Here is an 18,211-nt window from a genome sequence, read left to right as displayed (position 1 = left end):
GTGCCAGGCCATAAATCAAGTTTAAATAAATTACAAGGTTTTGAAATAACATGTATGTTCCCTGACTACAGTGCAAAGTAGAAATCAGTAACAGATAAATATAAAATCCGAAAATGTTTGGAAATTAAACCATATACTTCTATTAATAAATGCCCTTTGGGCCAAAGAAAGTATTACAATGGATATTAATTTTTTTACCTAAATTATAATGAAAATGATATGTAAATGTGTGGGATGCATTTAAAATAGTACATAGAAGTAAATTTTTAGCTTTGTATTTATGTATTAAGAAAGAAGAAAGGTTGAAATATCTAAACTTCAATCTCAAGAATCTAAATGCTGTATGGATTAAAGTCCCCCAAAACCAAAGAAAGTAAAAATAAAAGCAGAAAGGAACAAAATAGGAAAAAAGTTAGGTGAAGAATTAAGTAAGTAAGTAAGATACCGCACAATTGCACTCATCTCACACGCCAGCAAAGCAATGCTCAAAATTCTCCAAGAGGGGCTTGAACAGTATGTGAACCGAGAACTTACAGATATTTAAACGGTATTTAGAAAAGGCAGAGGAATCAGAAATCAAATTGCCAACATCTGTTGCAGAGAGTTCCAGAAAAACATCTACTTCTGCTTCATTGACTATGCTAAGCCTTTGACTGTGTGGATCACAGCAAACTGGAAAATTCTTAAAGAGATGGGAATACCAGACTACCTTGCCTGCCTCATGAGAAATCTGTATGCAGACCAGGAAGCAATAGTTAGAACCGGACATGGAACAATGGACTGGTTCCAGATAGGAAAGGAGTCCGTCAAGGCTGTATTTTGTCACCCTGCTTGTTTAACTTATATGCAGAGTACATCATGAGAAACGCTGGGCTGGATGAAGCACAAGCTGGAATCAAGATTGCCGGGAGAAATATCAATAACCTCAGATATGCAGATGACACCACCCTTATGGCAGAAAGTGAAAAGGAGCTAAAAAGCCTCTTGATGAAAGTGAAAGAGGAGAGTGAAAAAGCTGGCTTAAAACTCAACATTCAAAAAATTAAAATCATGGCATCCGGTCCCATCACTTCATGGCAAATAGATGGGGAAACAATGGAAACAGTGACAGACTTTATTTTCTTGGGCTCCAAAATCACTGCAGATGGTGACTGCAGCCATGAAATTAAAAGATGTTTGCTCCTTGGAAGAAAAGCAGTGACAAACTCAGCATATTAAAAAGCAGAGACATTACTTTGCCAACAAAGGTCCATCTAGGCAAGACTACAGTTTTTCCAGTGATCATGTATGGATGTGAGAGTTGGACCATGAAGAAAGCTGAGCGCTGAAGAATTGATGCTTTTGAACTCTGGTGTTGGAGAAAACTCTTGAAAGTCCTGTGGACTCTCAAGATCAATCCAGTCAATCCTAAAGGAAATCAGTCCTGAATATTCATTGGAAGGACTGATACTGAAGCTGAAACTCCAATACTTTGTCCACCTGGTATAAAGAGCCAACTCATTAGAAAAGACCCTGATGCTGGGAAAGATTGAAGGCAGGAGGAGAAGGGGATTAAAGAGAACAACATGGTTGGATGGCATCACCGACTCAATGGACATGAGTTTGAGTAAGCTGCGGGAGTCAGTGATGGACAGGGAGGCCTGCCTGCTATAGTCCATGGCATCGCAAAGAGTCAGACATGACTGAGCGACTGAGCTGAGCTGAAGAAAAGCAACAAAATGAAATGGAAAAGATTAATAAAATTGATAAACATCAGTAAGACTGATCAAGTACCAAGGGAAAACACACATGATCAATATCCGGAATGAAATGAGAAGTATTACTACAGATTTTATAGGCATTAAATAGACATTAACGTACGTTTAGTCCAAACATTTAACAGATTAAAGTGAACAGATTCGTTGAAAAATACTACCTACAATACTGACATGAAACTAAGCAGAATCTTATGTCTGTGAAAGAAAATCCATGACTTAAAATCGTTACTCACCCCACCCCACCCCAAAAAAAACCTGAGATGGCTTTTTTGATGACTTCTCAGTCTTTCAAGGCAGAAATAATGCCAAACTCGCCTAACATTTCTCAAAGAATAGAACTTTTTCTACTCACTTTTCAACTCCTTTTATGAGGCCAGCATAACCTGACACTGAAATCCAATTTCAATATTACAGTGTTCAGCCAAAGAGGTCCAACAAAGAAGAGTAAACACCGTTTGGTTCCATTAATATGGAATTCCGTAGTGAGCTAGCAGAAAGCAGAGTAGGGATTACTCTTGGGGAGGTGAGATACTGATGGGGTGCAGCAGAGAGGACTCTCCTGGGGTGCTGGAATGTTCTATATCTGGATAGTAATTATAAGAGTGCTGAATGTACTTTATGTGCACTTCAGTAGTAATATTCAAAATAAAGACTGTAAACTTGACATTTCATCCCCACGTCGTTTCTTTTATATCTAAATTGAATTCCATGTGCGTTGCCTATGCTCATGTCCCGTTTTGACTGCCTTGGATGAAAGCCCACTCTGATGGAGTTGCCTTGCACAGTGGGCAGGCTTTTGCCTTGGGCTTGCTCTTCTTTGAGAATAAGGAAATGACCCCGACCCAGAGGTGCCTGCGATGGAGCCTCTAGTTCTTCCCTCACGCAGTGTGGTTTTCTTCCCAGGCACGGTGGTTTTGGGAAGCATACTTCCAGTCAATTGAGGCCATCGCCCTGGCCACCCTGCAGATCATCAGCGATCGGGTCTACCCATACGCCGCCATCTCCTATGAAGACTGGAACGACCCTCCCGCCGTGGTGAGTAAATGCTGGGGTGAGCCGCGTCAGGCACAGGCCAGCTCACAGGACGATGGAACCTGGACTGAATTTGTAGAGGTGATTTAAGTTTGAGCTTTCTAAGATATAAGAGTGTGCTAGAATGTGTGGGACCCAGTAGGACCCGTTTTGGTCTTCCCTGTTGGCTCAGATGGTAAGGAATCTGCCTGCAGTGCGGGAGACTACGTTCAATCCCTGGGTTTGGAGGATTCCCTGGAAGAGGGCTTGGCCATCCATTCCCATATTCTGGCCTGGAGAATCCCCGTGGACAGAGGAGCCTGGCGGGGTACAGTCCGTGAGAGCAGGACACGACTGAGCAACTAAGCACAGCACAGGAGCAGTTTGGGCTTCCGGTGGTGCTAGTGGTGGAGAATCCACCTGCCAGTGCAGGAGAGTAAGAGGCACGGGCTCGCCCCGTGGATTGGGAAGATCCCCTGGAGCAGGAAATGGCAGCCCACTCCAATATTCTTGCCTGGAGAATCCCGTGGACAAGAGAGCCTGGCGGGCTACGGTCCCCAGGGTAACAAAAGAATAGGACACGACTGAAGTGACTTAGCACACACGCACGCAGGACCAGTTTAATTTTGAAATGATGACAAAAGTAACAAATACTGAAGCAGCAGTTTGTTCTAAATGTGCTTAGGAAGACAGTGTGTTTGTTTATTGCAGAAATAAATTGGGAGGCCTGGGCCTTGTTGGAAATGGAAGACTTCCTGATGGCTTTTGCGATGGTGGTGCTGAACTCTTGAAAAGATTCTCTAAGCAGTGTAGTGATGGCTTATATTTTGAGCTCTCCCTCTTGTGCTTCATGCTAACTAAGTGCTTTACATGGACGTCAGTTAACACTCAGGCCCCTGGTAGGGGACATCATCAGCAAAAATGATAGAGAGGCATTAGGGGTTGCTCAGGGTGGGGAGACCCCTTGGTCCTTCCAGCAGCAGGATGGGGTGGGCAGATGCTGCTCTCAGAGCTTCGTCCTTAATTGCAGGAGTCATGAGGCACCTGTGGCCTGGGAGGGACAAGTACCTGCAGCTGTGGGGGGCGCAGTCTCTGCTCTGGGGCACACCTGCTGTCTGGCTCCGAGACCCCGAGCCCTCCGCGTGAAAGAGCTAGGCTCCTCTCCACTGAATCATCGCTCTGCTCTCTGTGGCCAGCCATCCTTGTCTCCTGACTCTACCCACTCTTAACAGTGCTGTGTGCTGCCATCTGGTCAGCCTTCTCTTTCCCTCCCCACCTCCCTCCCTCCTCTCTTCCTCCCACCTTTCTTAAGGGGTTATTGTGTGCCAGCCCTCTACCAGGTGCTGAGAAAGCAGAAGAGGAAGCCAGGCCCTGCCCTCTGAGGAGCTCAGCGCTAACTTGGGAAACCCAGAAAGAAGGGTGTTGTAAGAGTTGTCCTGCAGTGGAGCTGTGGGTGGAATGCCCAGGGAGCCCCGGGCGAGGGCGGGCGGTACTCCTGAACGGGAGTGCCCAAGAGGAAGTAAAACGGTCAAGGCAAGCGAAACAGTACCAGGCATCTTTGTGTTTTCCTTGAGGGAAGATTTCCTTCTGCCCATCTCTTCCCTTGACTTCATTGCCAAAGGTAACCTACCAGAATGTTTCTGTTCCTGTATAGACGTACTGTATAATTTTAGAATACAAATGGGGTCACACTATGCATATTATTCTCAACCTTGCCTTTTTTACTTTAAAACTAAATCGTGGGCTTACTTCCATTTCATTCTGTATAGGGATACTTCAGTGTTAAGGACCACTGGAATCACATCTCGGCCTTTTGGCTAAGATCGTGCGTCGGACCGCTGTATGTGATCCCATCGCTTAGGTCTATCTTACAGGCAGGTCTGTTTTCAACAAGAATAGAGGGAATGCATATTATTGCATCCACCCATCCTTTCAGGTGTGTTTGGACATAAATGTGTGAATGTATCTGAAGAATTAATCACAGCAGGGACATGACGAGAAGAATAAGCACACTTTAAATGTTGATCAGTCAATCCGTGAGTTCAGTCGCTCAGCCCTGTCCGACTCTTCAACCCCATGGACTTGAGTGTTGATAGATACTAACAAATTGCTCTTTCAAAAGACTACAGCAGTTCATAGTTCCACCAATAACATTTTGGTTATTCTGGTTCTCCATGCCTTCAGTAACCCTGAGTACTTGAATTTTTGCTCTCTTGGAAGGTTGATCTCTCTGTCCGTTGCTCCCAGAATACAAATATAAATGCCATTTGAACTGTGGTGGGTCACCCTGACTTTTAGATTGTTTTTGGCATGTGTTCGTTCACTGGGTATTTCCTGAGTGCCTGTTTTGTCCCAGGCAGTGTTCTTGGTACTTGAGATATGTCAGTCAGCAAAGCAGAGAAAAATCCATTGCCGCTGGGGAGTTTACATTGCAGTAGGTCTTGCTATCCGGAAGCAAGATTTGTCTTCCTAGTAAAATTTTAAAGCTTTCTTTATACAGGTCCTTTACAAGTCTTGCAGAATTTTTTCGTAGGTGTTTTATCATTCTTACACTCTGATAAAGGAATTCATGCTTTCTGACGTTTTAGTTCCTAACTGATTACTTTTGTATGAAGACATTGTTGGCTTTTATATATAAACTAGTAATACTCAGACTGAGTTCTGTCATTGTTTGACTTTTTTCAAGTTGATTCTCTTGTGTCTTCTAGATGTACAGTGATACCTACAAATGCTAATTATTCTTTTCTCTAACACTTGAACCTTTTGTTATCTTTTATCTAATTGCCTTGGCTGCTGCTTCCAGAACAATGTTAACTGACCTACATTTGATGTTGTTAAGTGTTAAAAGAGAAGGGTAGGTGTTGTGTGAGAAAGGGGGAAGTTAGGTTTCCCCCTCCCGCAGCTTACCTCTGGTTCTCTGGAGGACAGAGACTCAGGCAAGTGAGCGTTAGATGTGATACAGGGAGGGGGTGGGCCAAGAATAATGAATTTGGGGGTTTCTGGTTCCATCCAGAAGGAGCAGCAAATTCAGAGGTCAGAGGGACAAGAGAGCATGGCGGCTTCAGGAACTTTGAGGGGGTCAGTGTGGCAGGAGTGAAGGATTTGTGAGGGAGACGGAGAAGGTGGAGCCTTCCGAGGGCCCAGATCGCCAAACCCCTGGCATGTTAAGGGAGGTACTGGGATGTTTCCGGTGGGTGATGGGAGATCAGCGGAGCACCTCCACAGGAGTCATGTGGTGAGATTGCATTTTTGGTCATTCTGACATCAGTGTGGAGGGTGATTCTGTTGTAGGAGGACAAGGCCAAAGGCAGGAGACTGTTTCAGGAACCCAGGTGAGAATCAGTGGAGGATAAATGTGAGAATCAATGGAGGATAAATGTGAGAATCAGGGAGGATAAATGTGAGAATCAGGGAGGATAAATGTGAGCGATGGGGCTTTCCTGGTGGCTCAGTTGGTAAAGAATCTGCCTGCCATGCTGGAGACTGCCTGCAAGACAGGAGACCTGGGTTTGATCCCTGGGTCAGGAAGTTCCCCTGGAGAAGGAAATGGCAACCCAGTCCGGTATTCTTGCCTGGAACATCCCATGGACAGACGATCCTGGCAGACTATAGTCCATAGGGTCGCAAAGAGTTGGACACAACTTAGCGACTAAACCACCACCAAATGTGAGCGATACCAGGGACCACCGGCCGTGCTAACTGGGAAGGCATTTTAGGAAGAGTGAGGAGCACGGTGTTGTCTGTCCAAATAGGGAGTGCGAGTGCACGGGCATTGCGGGCCAGGGTGGCGTTGGAGTCCAAACGTGGTCTGGCAGCAGGGCCTTCCGCAGCCCAGCGCCAGGCCTCCTTTCTAGCCTGACTTCCTTCTGTCCCTTTTGGGGAGCACTAGGTTTCTGGCTCCACAGCGCTGCCCTTCCCGTGTTTGCTCTCTGCTTTTCTCTCCCTGTGCCCTGTGACCATTCCTCCTTTCACTGGGCGCTGTTCTTCACCATCCCCTCTGGTCTTAGGCATTTTATTCGGAGGCCCTGACCACGTACCCCTTTCTCCATGAGATTTTTTCCTGGACCCCTTACAGAAAGTGATCTTTCCCTCTTGTAAATCTTAAAGCATATTATCTGTTTCTTTCCTGCCATTTAACATCCATAGAAGTATAATTTCCTGTAAAATTTTAAGTTTCTTAAGGGAATTTCTGAGTTATCTTGGTATTCCTTATAATACCTAGAGCAATTTAATTCAGGTAGGAAGCCCTTTATACATAAAGAAGGAAGGAGGGATTGAGGAGGGTGGAATTTCCAGGACGTGAACCATCCACAGCTCACTCACATGCTGATGTGACAGCCTTTATTTTATTTGACCTTCATGTTATTGGGAAGGTAAGAAAAGCAAAAGATTCCCTCTCATCCCTGAAGCAGACCTGGTGAGGCTCACAGAGCCTGATGACTCGTCCAAGGTCACGTAATGGGCAGGTTGCGTAAACAAGCGGGAGCCCAGGCCTTCTACCCACAGAATGTCTTGACTGGCTTACGGAGTTTTATGAGAGCCATTGAGCCTCCTCCGGGCTGAAACATTTCCACTCTTCTGAGCATATGGTACAAGCTTGAGACAAAGAAGATCACATCTGTTGCTCTGCAGGAGAATTCATACAGGTGGGATAATCATGACCCAGCTAGAGAATGTGGAGACAGTGGGCGCTTTCCTGTACTTTTATCTAAAGCTCCAAGAAAAGTGTATGAGGATAAATGGTTGAGATTCTGGTCTCTGTCTTTCATAAGAATACAGACTAGGAGAAAATAGTATATGAAGTTTTATAGTTTTGAAATAGGCATATTTTAATTGAGGACAAAGCAGAATGCTGGACTCAATTTGGGAAAGAAGATGAGTATAAAAAGCATAGATCTGAATAAGCAACTGGAAAATATATTCTTTATTTATTTATTTTGCTTTCTTAAGGGGAATTTAGTGTTTACCACATTCTAGGAGCTCAGGTGATGAGAGCCCTGATTTAAAGCTGTAGGTTGTACATTTCTGCTTCTTCAGTGAAAGCAACTGACAGAAAGCCTGAATAGCGTTGATTTATTTATAGTTAACTTCCCCCCTACCCCTTCAGAAATACTTAACCTGTCCTCGATGTGGTTACTATGAGCCCAGGCTGCAGGGGAGTCTCCCCTCTAGATTCCATCAAATTTACCATATCAGGCACCCCGAGGTGGGAGTCGGTGTGGATCTCAGTCAGTAAATCAAAGGTTGGCCTGGCTTTTTCAAAGATCTGCAGTCAGGGCCTCCAGCTATGCTCTGAGCTTGCTCAGCTGGAGAGGAGGGCTGAGAGCAGAGAGCCTTTTTTTGGCCAGATGCCACTGCCTGAGTTTAATGTTAAAAAAAAGAAGAGGCTTGTGTGTGCATGGTGAAGACGGAGAGGTGGTGGTCGGCCGTGCAGAAACCCAGAGCCTGTATCACCAGATGCTCTGCCTTCCTCGTTTGTAACCGGAACGTGGGCCGATTACATTATCTGCCTTGTGCTACACTCTCAGACGGTGAAAACGTTTGAGTAGGTCATTCTGGAGCACAACTTTAAAGTGGCAGAGTGGTGGTCCAGTCTGGAGAGATGGGCCCTTTGTCTCGAATCTTCTCTTTGGAAGGAATTTCTCACCAAATGCAAGTTTCTTTGTGAGGGATGACACATTTGTTCTTAATCATTAAATTTTTTAGCTCCTCTTGTCAAGGATGCCTGCATTTTACGGTCTCTTGAGGCTTTCATTTCTCCCCCCCCCACCTTTTTATTTTTTTTGGAAAGTATCAGCAAAACTTTACCATCTCCCCAAACACTCCCCGCCTGTATAGCTTCTCAGGCATGTGCCATTTCTGGTTTCCCCCTTGGCGGGCCTGGTGCCTGGATCTGGGCCTGGCCTGGGTGGCTGGGGGGGGTCTCTTCGGACACCCTCCCCCAGCTTACCTCTGATCGCCTGTGGGACATGAGCTTGTCGGGAGGACACAGACTGAAGCCCGGGAGCATTGAGGATGTGCAGATATGGAGCGGGCCAAGAGCCGTGAGTGTTTGGATTTCTGGCCTGTGCCAACAAAACCATATCCTGTCAGTGACCATTAAAAAAAATAATAAACGTAATATAATCCTAAAATCACGTAGAGTGGAATATTTTCCTGTGTTATTTTTGTACAGCATGATTAGAAGGGTTGTACTCCGCCTCGTCATCATGTCCTAACGTGATTTGGTAGTGTCAGTCGCTCAGTCGTGTCCGTCTCTGTGCGACCCCGTGGACTGCAGCCCGCCAGGCTCCTCTGTCCGTGGGATTCTCCAGGAGAGAATCCTGGAGTGGGTTGCCGTGCCCTCCTCCAGGGGATCTTCTCAACCCGGGGATCAAACCCAGGTCTCCTGCACTTAAGGTGGAGTCTACCATTTGAGCTACCCGAGCAGGTAAATTTTATTTACCTAGTTCCTTCTGGCAGAGTTTTTCAGATTTGTTGTCATAGATAACACTAGTATAGATAACCGAGGCTGTTTTTTTTTAACACTGACTGTACTGGACCTAGAACAACAGAAAAGGGGACAGCTGGGGTCCCGTAGCTCTTGACAGAAAACCTGGCGAACTGAAAAGTGGGGAAGTGACTGACAATGGGTTGTTGCACCAGCATAAGAATAAGGGTGACTGCAAGAACTTGTTCCTATGAAATCTAGCCGGTGTGGCGGCTTCGCTGCAAGCCAGGCCTCAGACACGGATTATATGCACTCACCTAGGCATCCTGTAAGCCTGGGTCCAGCTTTTGAAGATAGAGGGGGGAGGCTCAGCAGGCGGGAGGACTGTAGAAGAACACTTGCTCGGGTGGCAGTCCTCACCCGTGAAGGGCAGGGTCAGAGCTGTGGACTCGGTGCAGCAGAGCCTGCTGTTGCCCCTAGTTCTTGGGGAAGCGGTTCCGTCAGGACGTGTCAGCTCCCGAAAAGCTCTTGAAAGCGCAGATTGCTACCACTCCACCCCTAGTTTCAGATGGTGTCGGTCTGGGTGAGGTCCTCAGATTTGCATTTCTAGCAAGTTCCCAAGTAGTGTCAAAGTAGCTAGTCCAGGGGCTGTGCTTTGATGTGGGATTGGTTCACTGTGTGTGTCCTGACTCACTGCCTGGAGAAGGCGCTCCCTCTCCCCCCATCCAGTGCCTCTTCTGCACCCCTGGAGCTTGATTAGAAGCTTCCAGAGCCTGGGCTAAGCGCACATCTGTCTCAGCTACAAGAACTCAGGGCTACTGGTATTTAGATGTCCAGATAGCAGCCCTCCTCATTCACAGAGGTTGTGGTTGTATAAGCTGCTGAAAATATCACTCAGCTGTAAATACTAACAAGCTATAAATCACTGTGCAGGCCGAAGAAGCGCCAGCTCAGATGCATGGAGCAGAACCCTCAGTCTCTTTAACTCCACTCCCTGCCCTTTAACTTCCAGGTTGTGGAATGTGTCTCTGGAATTTGAACACCTCCCCTGCCCACCCCCCTCTCCCAGGAGGCCTTTTTGGCTTATTTTCTCCCCTTCTTCCTCCCACTGCCCAGACAGATATGGCTGAAGTATGTATGGAATTCAGAAATTTTAGCTTGAATTTTAAGTAAGTTTAAGTGTTTTGGAGTCTCTTGTTTTTAGAGGTGCCGCATTTACAGGGTCACAGTTGCACACAAGGCCCGCCTTCCTGCCCCCAGTGCCAGGCCTTCCCTTGAGGTGCCTTCGCCATTGAATTGTCTCATAGCTGTACTTGCTTCTGCGGAAACAAGCCTGAAGGGCTCAGGTCATGGAGTAAAGAAAGCCGAGTTGGGTCTGAGGAGCGAGAGATGCAAGAAGATCCCAGGAGCTTGACCCAGGGCCCCATGCCAAGAATTCTGATGGTCAGATAGTAACGTGGGAAAGATGAGGTTGCAGGCCAGATCCAGGTGGGGAGGGTAAGTAAGGCACAGGAAGGGCCAAAGTCAGGGGGTGCTGCGGAGGGGGTCCTGTCAATCAGAGCATCCTTCCTGGAGAGGGAGACTCGTGCGACCGGGTAGCCATGCATGCATGGCGACTCCAGCAGTGGCGGAGGTCAAGCCGCGCACGCAGTTTCCCTGGAGGCAGACCTTCCCCACCCACCCGGGCTTTTGTAGAGTTCACTTTTATGATGCTGGCATTCATGAGTCAACACCTGACTGCTTCCTTATGTCCCATAGAGGAGGGCAGCGAGTGGAGTAGTTTCTCGGAGGCCGTGGAGCTTGGTCTGGCAGCAGATGAATTGAGAACACCTTGGGTATTTTGGCAGAGCCATCCTTCACACACCAGCTGTCACTCACTGGCACATCCGATTCCCTTTCCCCTTGCTTCAGGGCCCACTTTCTTTCTCCTGCGAGTCAGTTTAAGAGGTTCAGTAGCAGAGGTTACTGGGAAAATGGGTTGTCTGGTATCACAACATCAGGGGTAATGAATTCTATTTCTCGTATCCTATACTGTTTACATAGACCTATCAGTTAATATTTGAGTGTAATTTTTCTAATGAGAGGGTCATTACAGCTGCAGAGGAGAAAAATTCCCGCATTGCTCCAGCTGGAGTTTGAGTCTTGATTTTTGGTCCTGTTTTATCTCTCAGCTATATTTCTTAATTTCATGTTTAAGAAAAAAATAGAATGGCATAACACATGTGTGGTTTAAAAAGTCAAATTATAAAATAACGCCTGTAACTAAAATTAAGGCCCAATCCCCGAGGGGCAGCTGCCTCAGCTCTCCTCTGATATTTATTTTCCTATCTTCTCATAAAATGCTGATAGTGCTGTTTTTTTAACTTCTCTATCACAGACATTGTCTCCCTACTTCCGTAGAGTTAGTGCTCCGTTTCCTGTTCCTGCCTCTTCCTCTGCACGTTTCTCTTCCCTCTCATCTTACCAGTGGGGCAGTGCCGTCATTTTTCATTAGAGCAGTGTTTATTGTTGCATTATTAGGACTATATAACTGTTGGTGTCAGTGGAACCAAGTAGTAAAACATGGTTATGTTTCCTTTCTTGTATGACTTTTTTTTTTTTTTTTTACAGGGAGTAAATGCATAGCTGCCTTTAAAAAAAAGAAAACAAAAACACTCTCTTAGTTTTCCATGTTCCTATCACTGCTTTTTACCAAATTCTCCAAAGAAAGAGTGAAATGGTCAAGTGCAAGCGAACTATGGGCTTTTCCCCCTCTCCTTCCCTCTCTCTTTCCCTCCCTCCCACCCTTCTCTTCCGTGGCCTGCACCTGCAGCTCCAGTGTGGATTGATTGCTCTCTAGGTCTCCTGTGCAGAGGTCAGCCTCAATTCTCTGTTCACCATGATTCTCGCAATTCTCTTCTTTTCTTTTCTTTGTTGGATTCTTTGTTTTCAAGTTCTAACATCCTCTTTCTTTTTGTTTTTTTAATCCAGTAGCTTCCCCAGAAAAGGGACTGTTGGGGGGTAAATTTGCTGTCACTTTGCATGTCTGAAAATGCATCTATTCTCTTTCACCTTGATTAATAGCTGTGTGCAGTGCTGTGCTTGGGCTAGTATAACATTCTGATAGAGGTGGCTTTTCTTCAGAATTTCAAAGGCATTGCTTCATTGTCCGCTAATCTTCCTGTTTTAATCTCAAAAACCTGAGATGTCATTCTAATTACTGATCCTTTTGTGTGAAACTTTTAATCTTCCTGGAAAATGCTGTGTTCTGAAACTAATGATGATACACCCTGGTATGAGTGTTTTTTTGTTCACTGGATACTGATTTGGGCCCTTTATAAGGAAATTTTCACATTTCATATCTCCCCTGCCCCACCCCACCCCCCACCCCATTTTCTCTCTTCTTTTCTGGATGGAACTTGGGTTACCTTGATGATGAATGTGCTAGACTGATCCTTATTTTTCTTATCTTTTCTTTCTGTCTTAATGGACTGTTTGTTTTAATTTCTTAGATATTTTCTCAATTTTATCTTCTAACTTTTCATTTTAAAGTTTTTGTTCACTTTTAATTTCTAAGTCTTTACTTGACTTCTACTTAATCTTTTTTTATAGCTTCCTATTCTTGTTTTAAGGATACGGTACTTTCTGAAGATATTTGTGGTTTTGTTTTTATTTGTCTTAAGCTCCCTGTATTATTTGTTTCCTTTGAATTCCATCATCAGGTCTTTCTTTTCTGTCTTTCATATTGGAAACTTTCTTCAAATACCTGATGTTTTTCAGCAGTCTATTCGTATTTGAGTGAGCCGCTGAAAACTGATGGGAAGCTCTGTGTGCGTGGTTTGGCTTGTCAACTTTCGGGCTTTACTGAAGTTTATGGACGGGGACTCAACTGTTTACCCCGTTGTTGGTACTCCTAGGTTATTTCTGTTGGGTTGGTTCACTGACCCAAAGGATACTCTTTCAGCCCTTGGGAGCAGGCGAGGATGGATAGTCAGTCTGGGCTGCGTGTCTTTGGGGAGGAGGATGGGGAAGGAGACCGGGCCTCATCCTTCATACGATGGGTGATCTCCGGATCTGCCGTATTTGGTGTGGCGCCTCATCCTGCTGGCGTGTGTCTCTGGAGTGTGAGGTCTCTCTAGTTCATTTTCTCCAGAGAATAAGCCTCCTGCTAAGATGCAGTGGGTGGAGAGGACAGGGAGGGCATGGACCTGCCTGTGCATGTAGGGTTAAGGGATCTCGGAACCAACTTTTCTTACTCCTGTTTTCAGAGTCCTCCTCCCTAGACACCTAGGCCTTCCCATTTCTCAGTCTGCTAACCATCATCCTTGGAAGGGTTAGCTTTCCACACTTTGCTAGGCAGTTTATGTTCCTTTATCTGGCTTTTGTTTGTTTGCTCAAACAGACCTAAAATTATGTATATTTTTTAACTTTTTATTTTGACATAATTTTAGACTTAAATTCCCAAAACCAGTGCATAGTTTCTGCACACCCTTCATCAAACACTAATATTTTGCCACATTTCCTTTATTCTTTTCTGTGTGTGTGTAAGCACACAAATGCATATACATTCATATTTATGTATTTTTTTTCCTGAACCATTTGGAAGTTACAGATATGAGGCACCTTTACTCCTACATCTGTCTCATAAAATCACCCAAATTATTTGTAAATAAAAAGTGATACAATATGATTATTTAACCTATAGATCTTAAGCTTCCCAGGTGGCGCTAGTGGTAAAGAACCCACTTGCCAGTGCAGGAGACATAAGGGATGCAGGTTCAATCTCTAGGTTGGGAAGATCCCCTGGAGGAGGGCATGGCAACCCACTCCAGTACTCTTGCCTGGAGAATCCCATGGACAGAGGGGCCTGGCCGGCTACAGTCCACAGGGTCACAAAAAGTCGGACACCGCTGAAGCAGCTGAGCACACACATGCAGACCTTGCTTAGATTTTGTCAGTTACCTCCATAACGTCCAGTACAGCAGAAGAAGATTTCAGGCAGCCCATGTGTCCGGTTGTCGTGTCTCTTTAGCCTCTACCAGACAGTTTCTCAGGTCCTTCTTTGTCTGGCATGACAGTGGTCTTTTTGAAGAGAACATGTCAGTTATTTTGGAAGGTATCCCTTGGTTTGGATTTGTCTGATGCTTTTGCATTAAAGTATGCATTCCATTTCAAATTATTGAAATTCAGATTAAGTATTTTTGGCAGGAATGTCACAGAAGTAACGTTGGTTCTTGGTGTATCACATTGGAGGACACATGATGTCAATTTGTCCTGTTGGTAGTCATGATAACTTCACTCAGAGGTTTCTCCAGTGGGAAGTTACTCTTTCTTTTAATGTGTCTTGTGAGGAAATACTTTGAGACTGTGTAAATATCCTGTTACTCCTCAAACTTTTACTAGGTTTAGCATCCACCAATGATTTCTTGTCTGAATCAATTGTTATAATGGTTGCCAAATGGTAATTTCTAATTCCCATTCTCTATCTGCTTTTGAGAGTGATTTTTATTCTTTAACCTGAGGGTTTGTGTCTTTTAATCAGTGTTGGAATATTCTGAGTCATTTTCTCTTTGAATATTATGTATCTGTCATTCTCACTGATCTTGGAATCCTATTAAATGCATGTTAGACCTCTTTAATTCTGTTGTTGTGTCTCTCAAGTTTGTTTTTTTCCCCCTTATGTTTTGCACATTTTTAACTCTTTGTGCTGCATGTTGGAAAATTTTTTCTCATCTATTTTGCTCTTTTCTTAGCCATGTCCAATGTGTTTTTACCCGTCCATTGGGATTAAAATTTTAGTAGTTATTTCTAGAAGCTCTGATTATTTTTCAGATCTGTCTGCCTGATCTTTTTTCATAGTATCTTTTTTTCCCTATATAGATTTTCACTTCACCCTTTTGTATCTTAATTATTTGAGATATTCACCTTATATTCTGCAATAATTCAATTTTAAAATTTCTCATAGATTCTAATCCTGTCATTTGTCTACTGCCTGTTGCTCTTGTTGCATTTTTTCCCTATATGTTTTGTAATTTTGGAATGTGAGTTTCATCTCTGGTGAGGTTTTCTATAGAAATCTTCACCACCTGGGAGTAAGAAGGTATTTCTCCAGAGAGTTTGTTCTTGTTTTGTGGCTTGTTCCAGATGTTCCAGGAGGTATTGCAGAGATAAATCACTTTTTAACATTAATTTCTCGGTCAGAGGTTTCCATACTGCACAGGGAGGGTCCATTTAAACCCCACACCAGTACGAGGGCTAGCCTCTGTTGGAAGCATCCCCCATCCAGACTCAGGTTGAAAAGGACAGATGATTTTCTGTGTGTCCACGTTCTAGGAGGGACTTTCAGGACCACCTTTCTGCTGATTGTACAGGCCTTCAAGGGTCCAGGCTTGGTGTGTAAGTCCCACTGGCAGCTCCCTCTGCCCCCGTGCCCAAAGCTGTGCTCCTCGTCCAACGTGGGTATGAGTGTGCACACCCTGCGCCGCTAGACCCAGTGACAGCCTCCCCACGGTGCCTTCAGCTCTCTTTGCAGTTTGCTCATTGATTTGGGTTCCTGGCAACTTTCCATTTCCTGAATATTTAAAAAAATTTTGTTATATTTTATCCTACATTTCTGTCTGTTGTCCAGCAAGAGATGCTGTCTTTTTTGCCTCCCCAGATATGTTGAGCTCCTGCCCACTGTTGATTCCCTGCCTGTCCTTTGTGCCCTGTGGTTCATGCTCCCCCTCTCTTCCCCCCAGGAGGAAGCAGAGCTAAAACACAGTAGACAAAACATACACCTTATTGGAATTCCAGAGAAGTTAAGAAATGATTGCATTTTAGAGGTTGTTCTTTCCACTTTGTATTGACCTTAATACTCCTATCAGCTCAAAACTGTGCAAAAGCTTTGATTTTCTTGGTCATAACTGTGTAGGTACTTTGAGCTTGGAGGCCACAAGCTATAACTTAATCTTTCCCAAGAGTGTCTGTTTACCAAGCTAGTGATGTCTTCCTTCATACCATAGCTGACCTCTGAAATACAGTCAGTGGGCCACCAGCAAACATTTTTACGCGCAGGCCAGAGAAGAACCCTGTCTTTCGAACTGAGTATTTCAGGTGTGGGATAGCCAGATGAAACTGTAAATTTGTTTCACCTCTCGTGAGAAGTAGTGTTTTGAGTCGCCATTAGCATTCTTGAACACTTGGGATTATAGATCAACCTGTTTGCTTGAATCAGAGAAATTACTAGCTTTTTCACTGAAGTTTTTAATTTTTTTTTTAAAGTGTTTTTGGTATACTTACTAAGTAACAGATCCAGGGATGAGGATGGTGAATTTGAAGACTGTGTCTTAAGAATAATCCACGTTTTTTACTATCAAACAGCTGAACTGTTATTTTTAACATACAAAGTTAAGAACCAGTAAAATCAACAACATGTTGAATTTGCTCCTACTTTATTGTATTCACCCATTTAATTGATTAGACAGTATCTTAAACCGTTTTACCACAGATATATTTAGTGAAATTTATTACTTGCAGACTGATATAACTCATGAATTATTAAAAGCAGCAGCATATGAAACCCTCTCTCATCTAGATTCTTTGAATACGGCTTAGGTTGAGCCATTTAACTGGCTTCTGTCCATCCCACTGATGGAAGCCGCAGTCAGATGAGGGTTCTTATAAAGGATTGGCTTCCTTTCCGAGCAAGAAGAGGATAAAATGTCAACTTTTTCCTCTGCTACCTGAAAAGCAATCAGGAGCAACCCTCCCGCTCTTCTTGACAGTAGTTTGGCTTTATAGAAGAAGGGCAGGCATTGAGCCAAATGTGAATTTCAATGCTATATAAAGAAAAAAGTTAAGTAGCTAAAACTCCGATAGTAACTGGAATTTTTAGAGCAGTACTCAGATGGGTTTAACCTGTAAGATTTCAGAAAGCTAACAATAGCTCAGAAATACTTGAATTGCAAGGTTTAATCCCTTCTTTCCTGGTGATGATCCCAGTACATTGAGGTTACTTACCGAATGTCTCTTCACAGCGATTTGCTCATCTGTAGGCCTGGGTTTAGGGGGCAATAATAGTTTCAGAAGAATAGGGTAGTGGTTAGTGACTGAATACCAATTACTAATCGAAGCATTGAAAAGGACATTTTGGAATCAACCGGAGTTCCAGACCATTTAGGAGCCTGACATTGTGCTTTCTTATCTCTTTAAAATTTGTTGCCCTTACCTATAAAATGCACCATTACTTATTTCACAGGACTGTTGTGAGATAGTAATGAAGTAATGCGTGTGGGAGCATTTTGTAAGTGGTATTGATATAAGGCTGCTCGTGTAATGTTCTGTCACATGGAAACATACATTCTAGAATTGGATGGGACTCTGGAGAACAAAACTGAAATTTGCAGAGGGCACAGTTTTGTACCCAGATAGGCTCTGTTGTGTATTATCTGTTGTTGAATCCTTGCATCCCCAAAGTAGCGTTCTGCTAGCTCCATTCTTGTAGATGAAGAAGGGGAGTCTTGTTTATTTTTAAGATCTGCCTCTCCATCAGCATATTTCATACACGAGGAAATGGAGGTCTGCAGAAGTGTGGTGACTTGTCTGACGCAGAGATTCTCAGTCCATCATTCCATCTGTTATAATAGGTTATAGGATTGTTGCAGTAATTGTTTTTGTCTTGCACACAGACTTGGCCCTGAAATTAAACGGGAAACACAATAGCACCTAATTAGATTATTAGCGTAAATATAGAAAGACTTGTGTCACTGGCTTCTTGGTGGATTAGGTATGCTAAATGACCTTCCCAACTGAACAACAAAAATATTGAATGAAGTATGATAAAGCCTGTTGCTAAGCTGGGTGAAAAGTAAGATACTTGTTGACCCTAAACAAGTGAAGCCAGGTGTCCTGGGAGGTGCTTTCACTGCAGACATTTGCAGAGTTCGGTGGCGTGGAGCCTCAGCCTGGTTGACTGTCTGAAGCAGGGAGCAGGGGAGCGGGAGAGAAAGTGTGTGGCCTGAGCAAGTTGGAGAATCTATCAGGAGCTTCCTGG

General features: G+C 44.2%; 1 protein-coding gene across 2 annotated transcripts in view; it reads left to right on the top strand.

Annotated features, from left to right (window-relative positions):
- The window catches only part of EXT2 (exostosin glycosyltransferase 2), a 142,023-nt gene that overhangs the window by 61,254 nt on the left and 62,558 nt on the right, over window positions 1-18,211 (top strand). For both annotated transcript variants that reach the window (XR_001919203.1, XM_018059215.1), the window contains exon 8: window positions 2,661-2,792. Coding sequence is in view for 1 of the 2 variants with exons in the window: in XM_018059215.1 (XP_017914704.1) it covers window positions 2,661-2,792 (132 nt within the window). In the remaining variant the exon portion in view is untranslated. The remainder of the gene's footprint in view (window positions 1-2,660; window positions 2,793-18,211) is intronic.

The sequence above is a fragment of the Capra hircus genome, chromosome 15 (assembly GCF_001704415.2).
Source record: "Capra hircus breed San Clemente chromosome 15, ASM170441v1, whole genome shotgun sequence".
Lineage (NCBI taxonomy): Eukaryota > Metazoa > Chordata > Mammalia > Artiodactyla > Bovidae > Capra > Capra hircus.
This window is presented reverse-complemented; position numbering and strand designations above follow the sequence as displayed.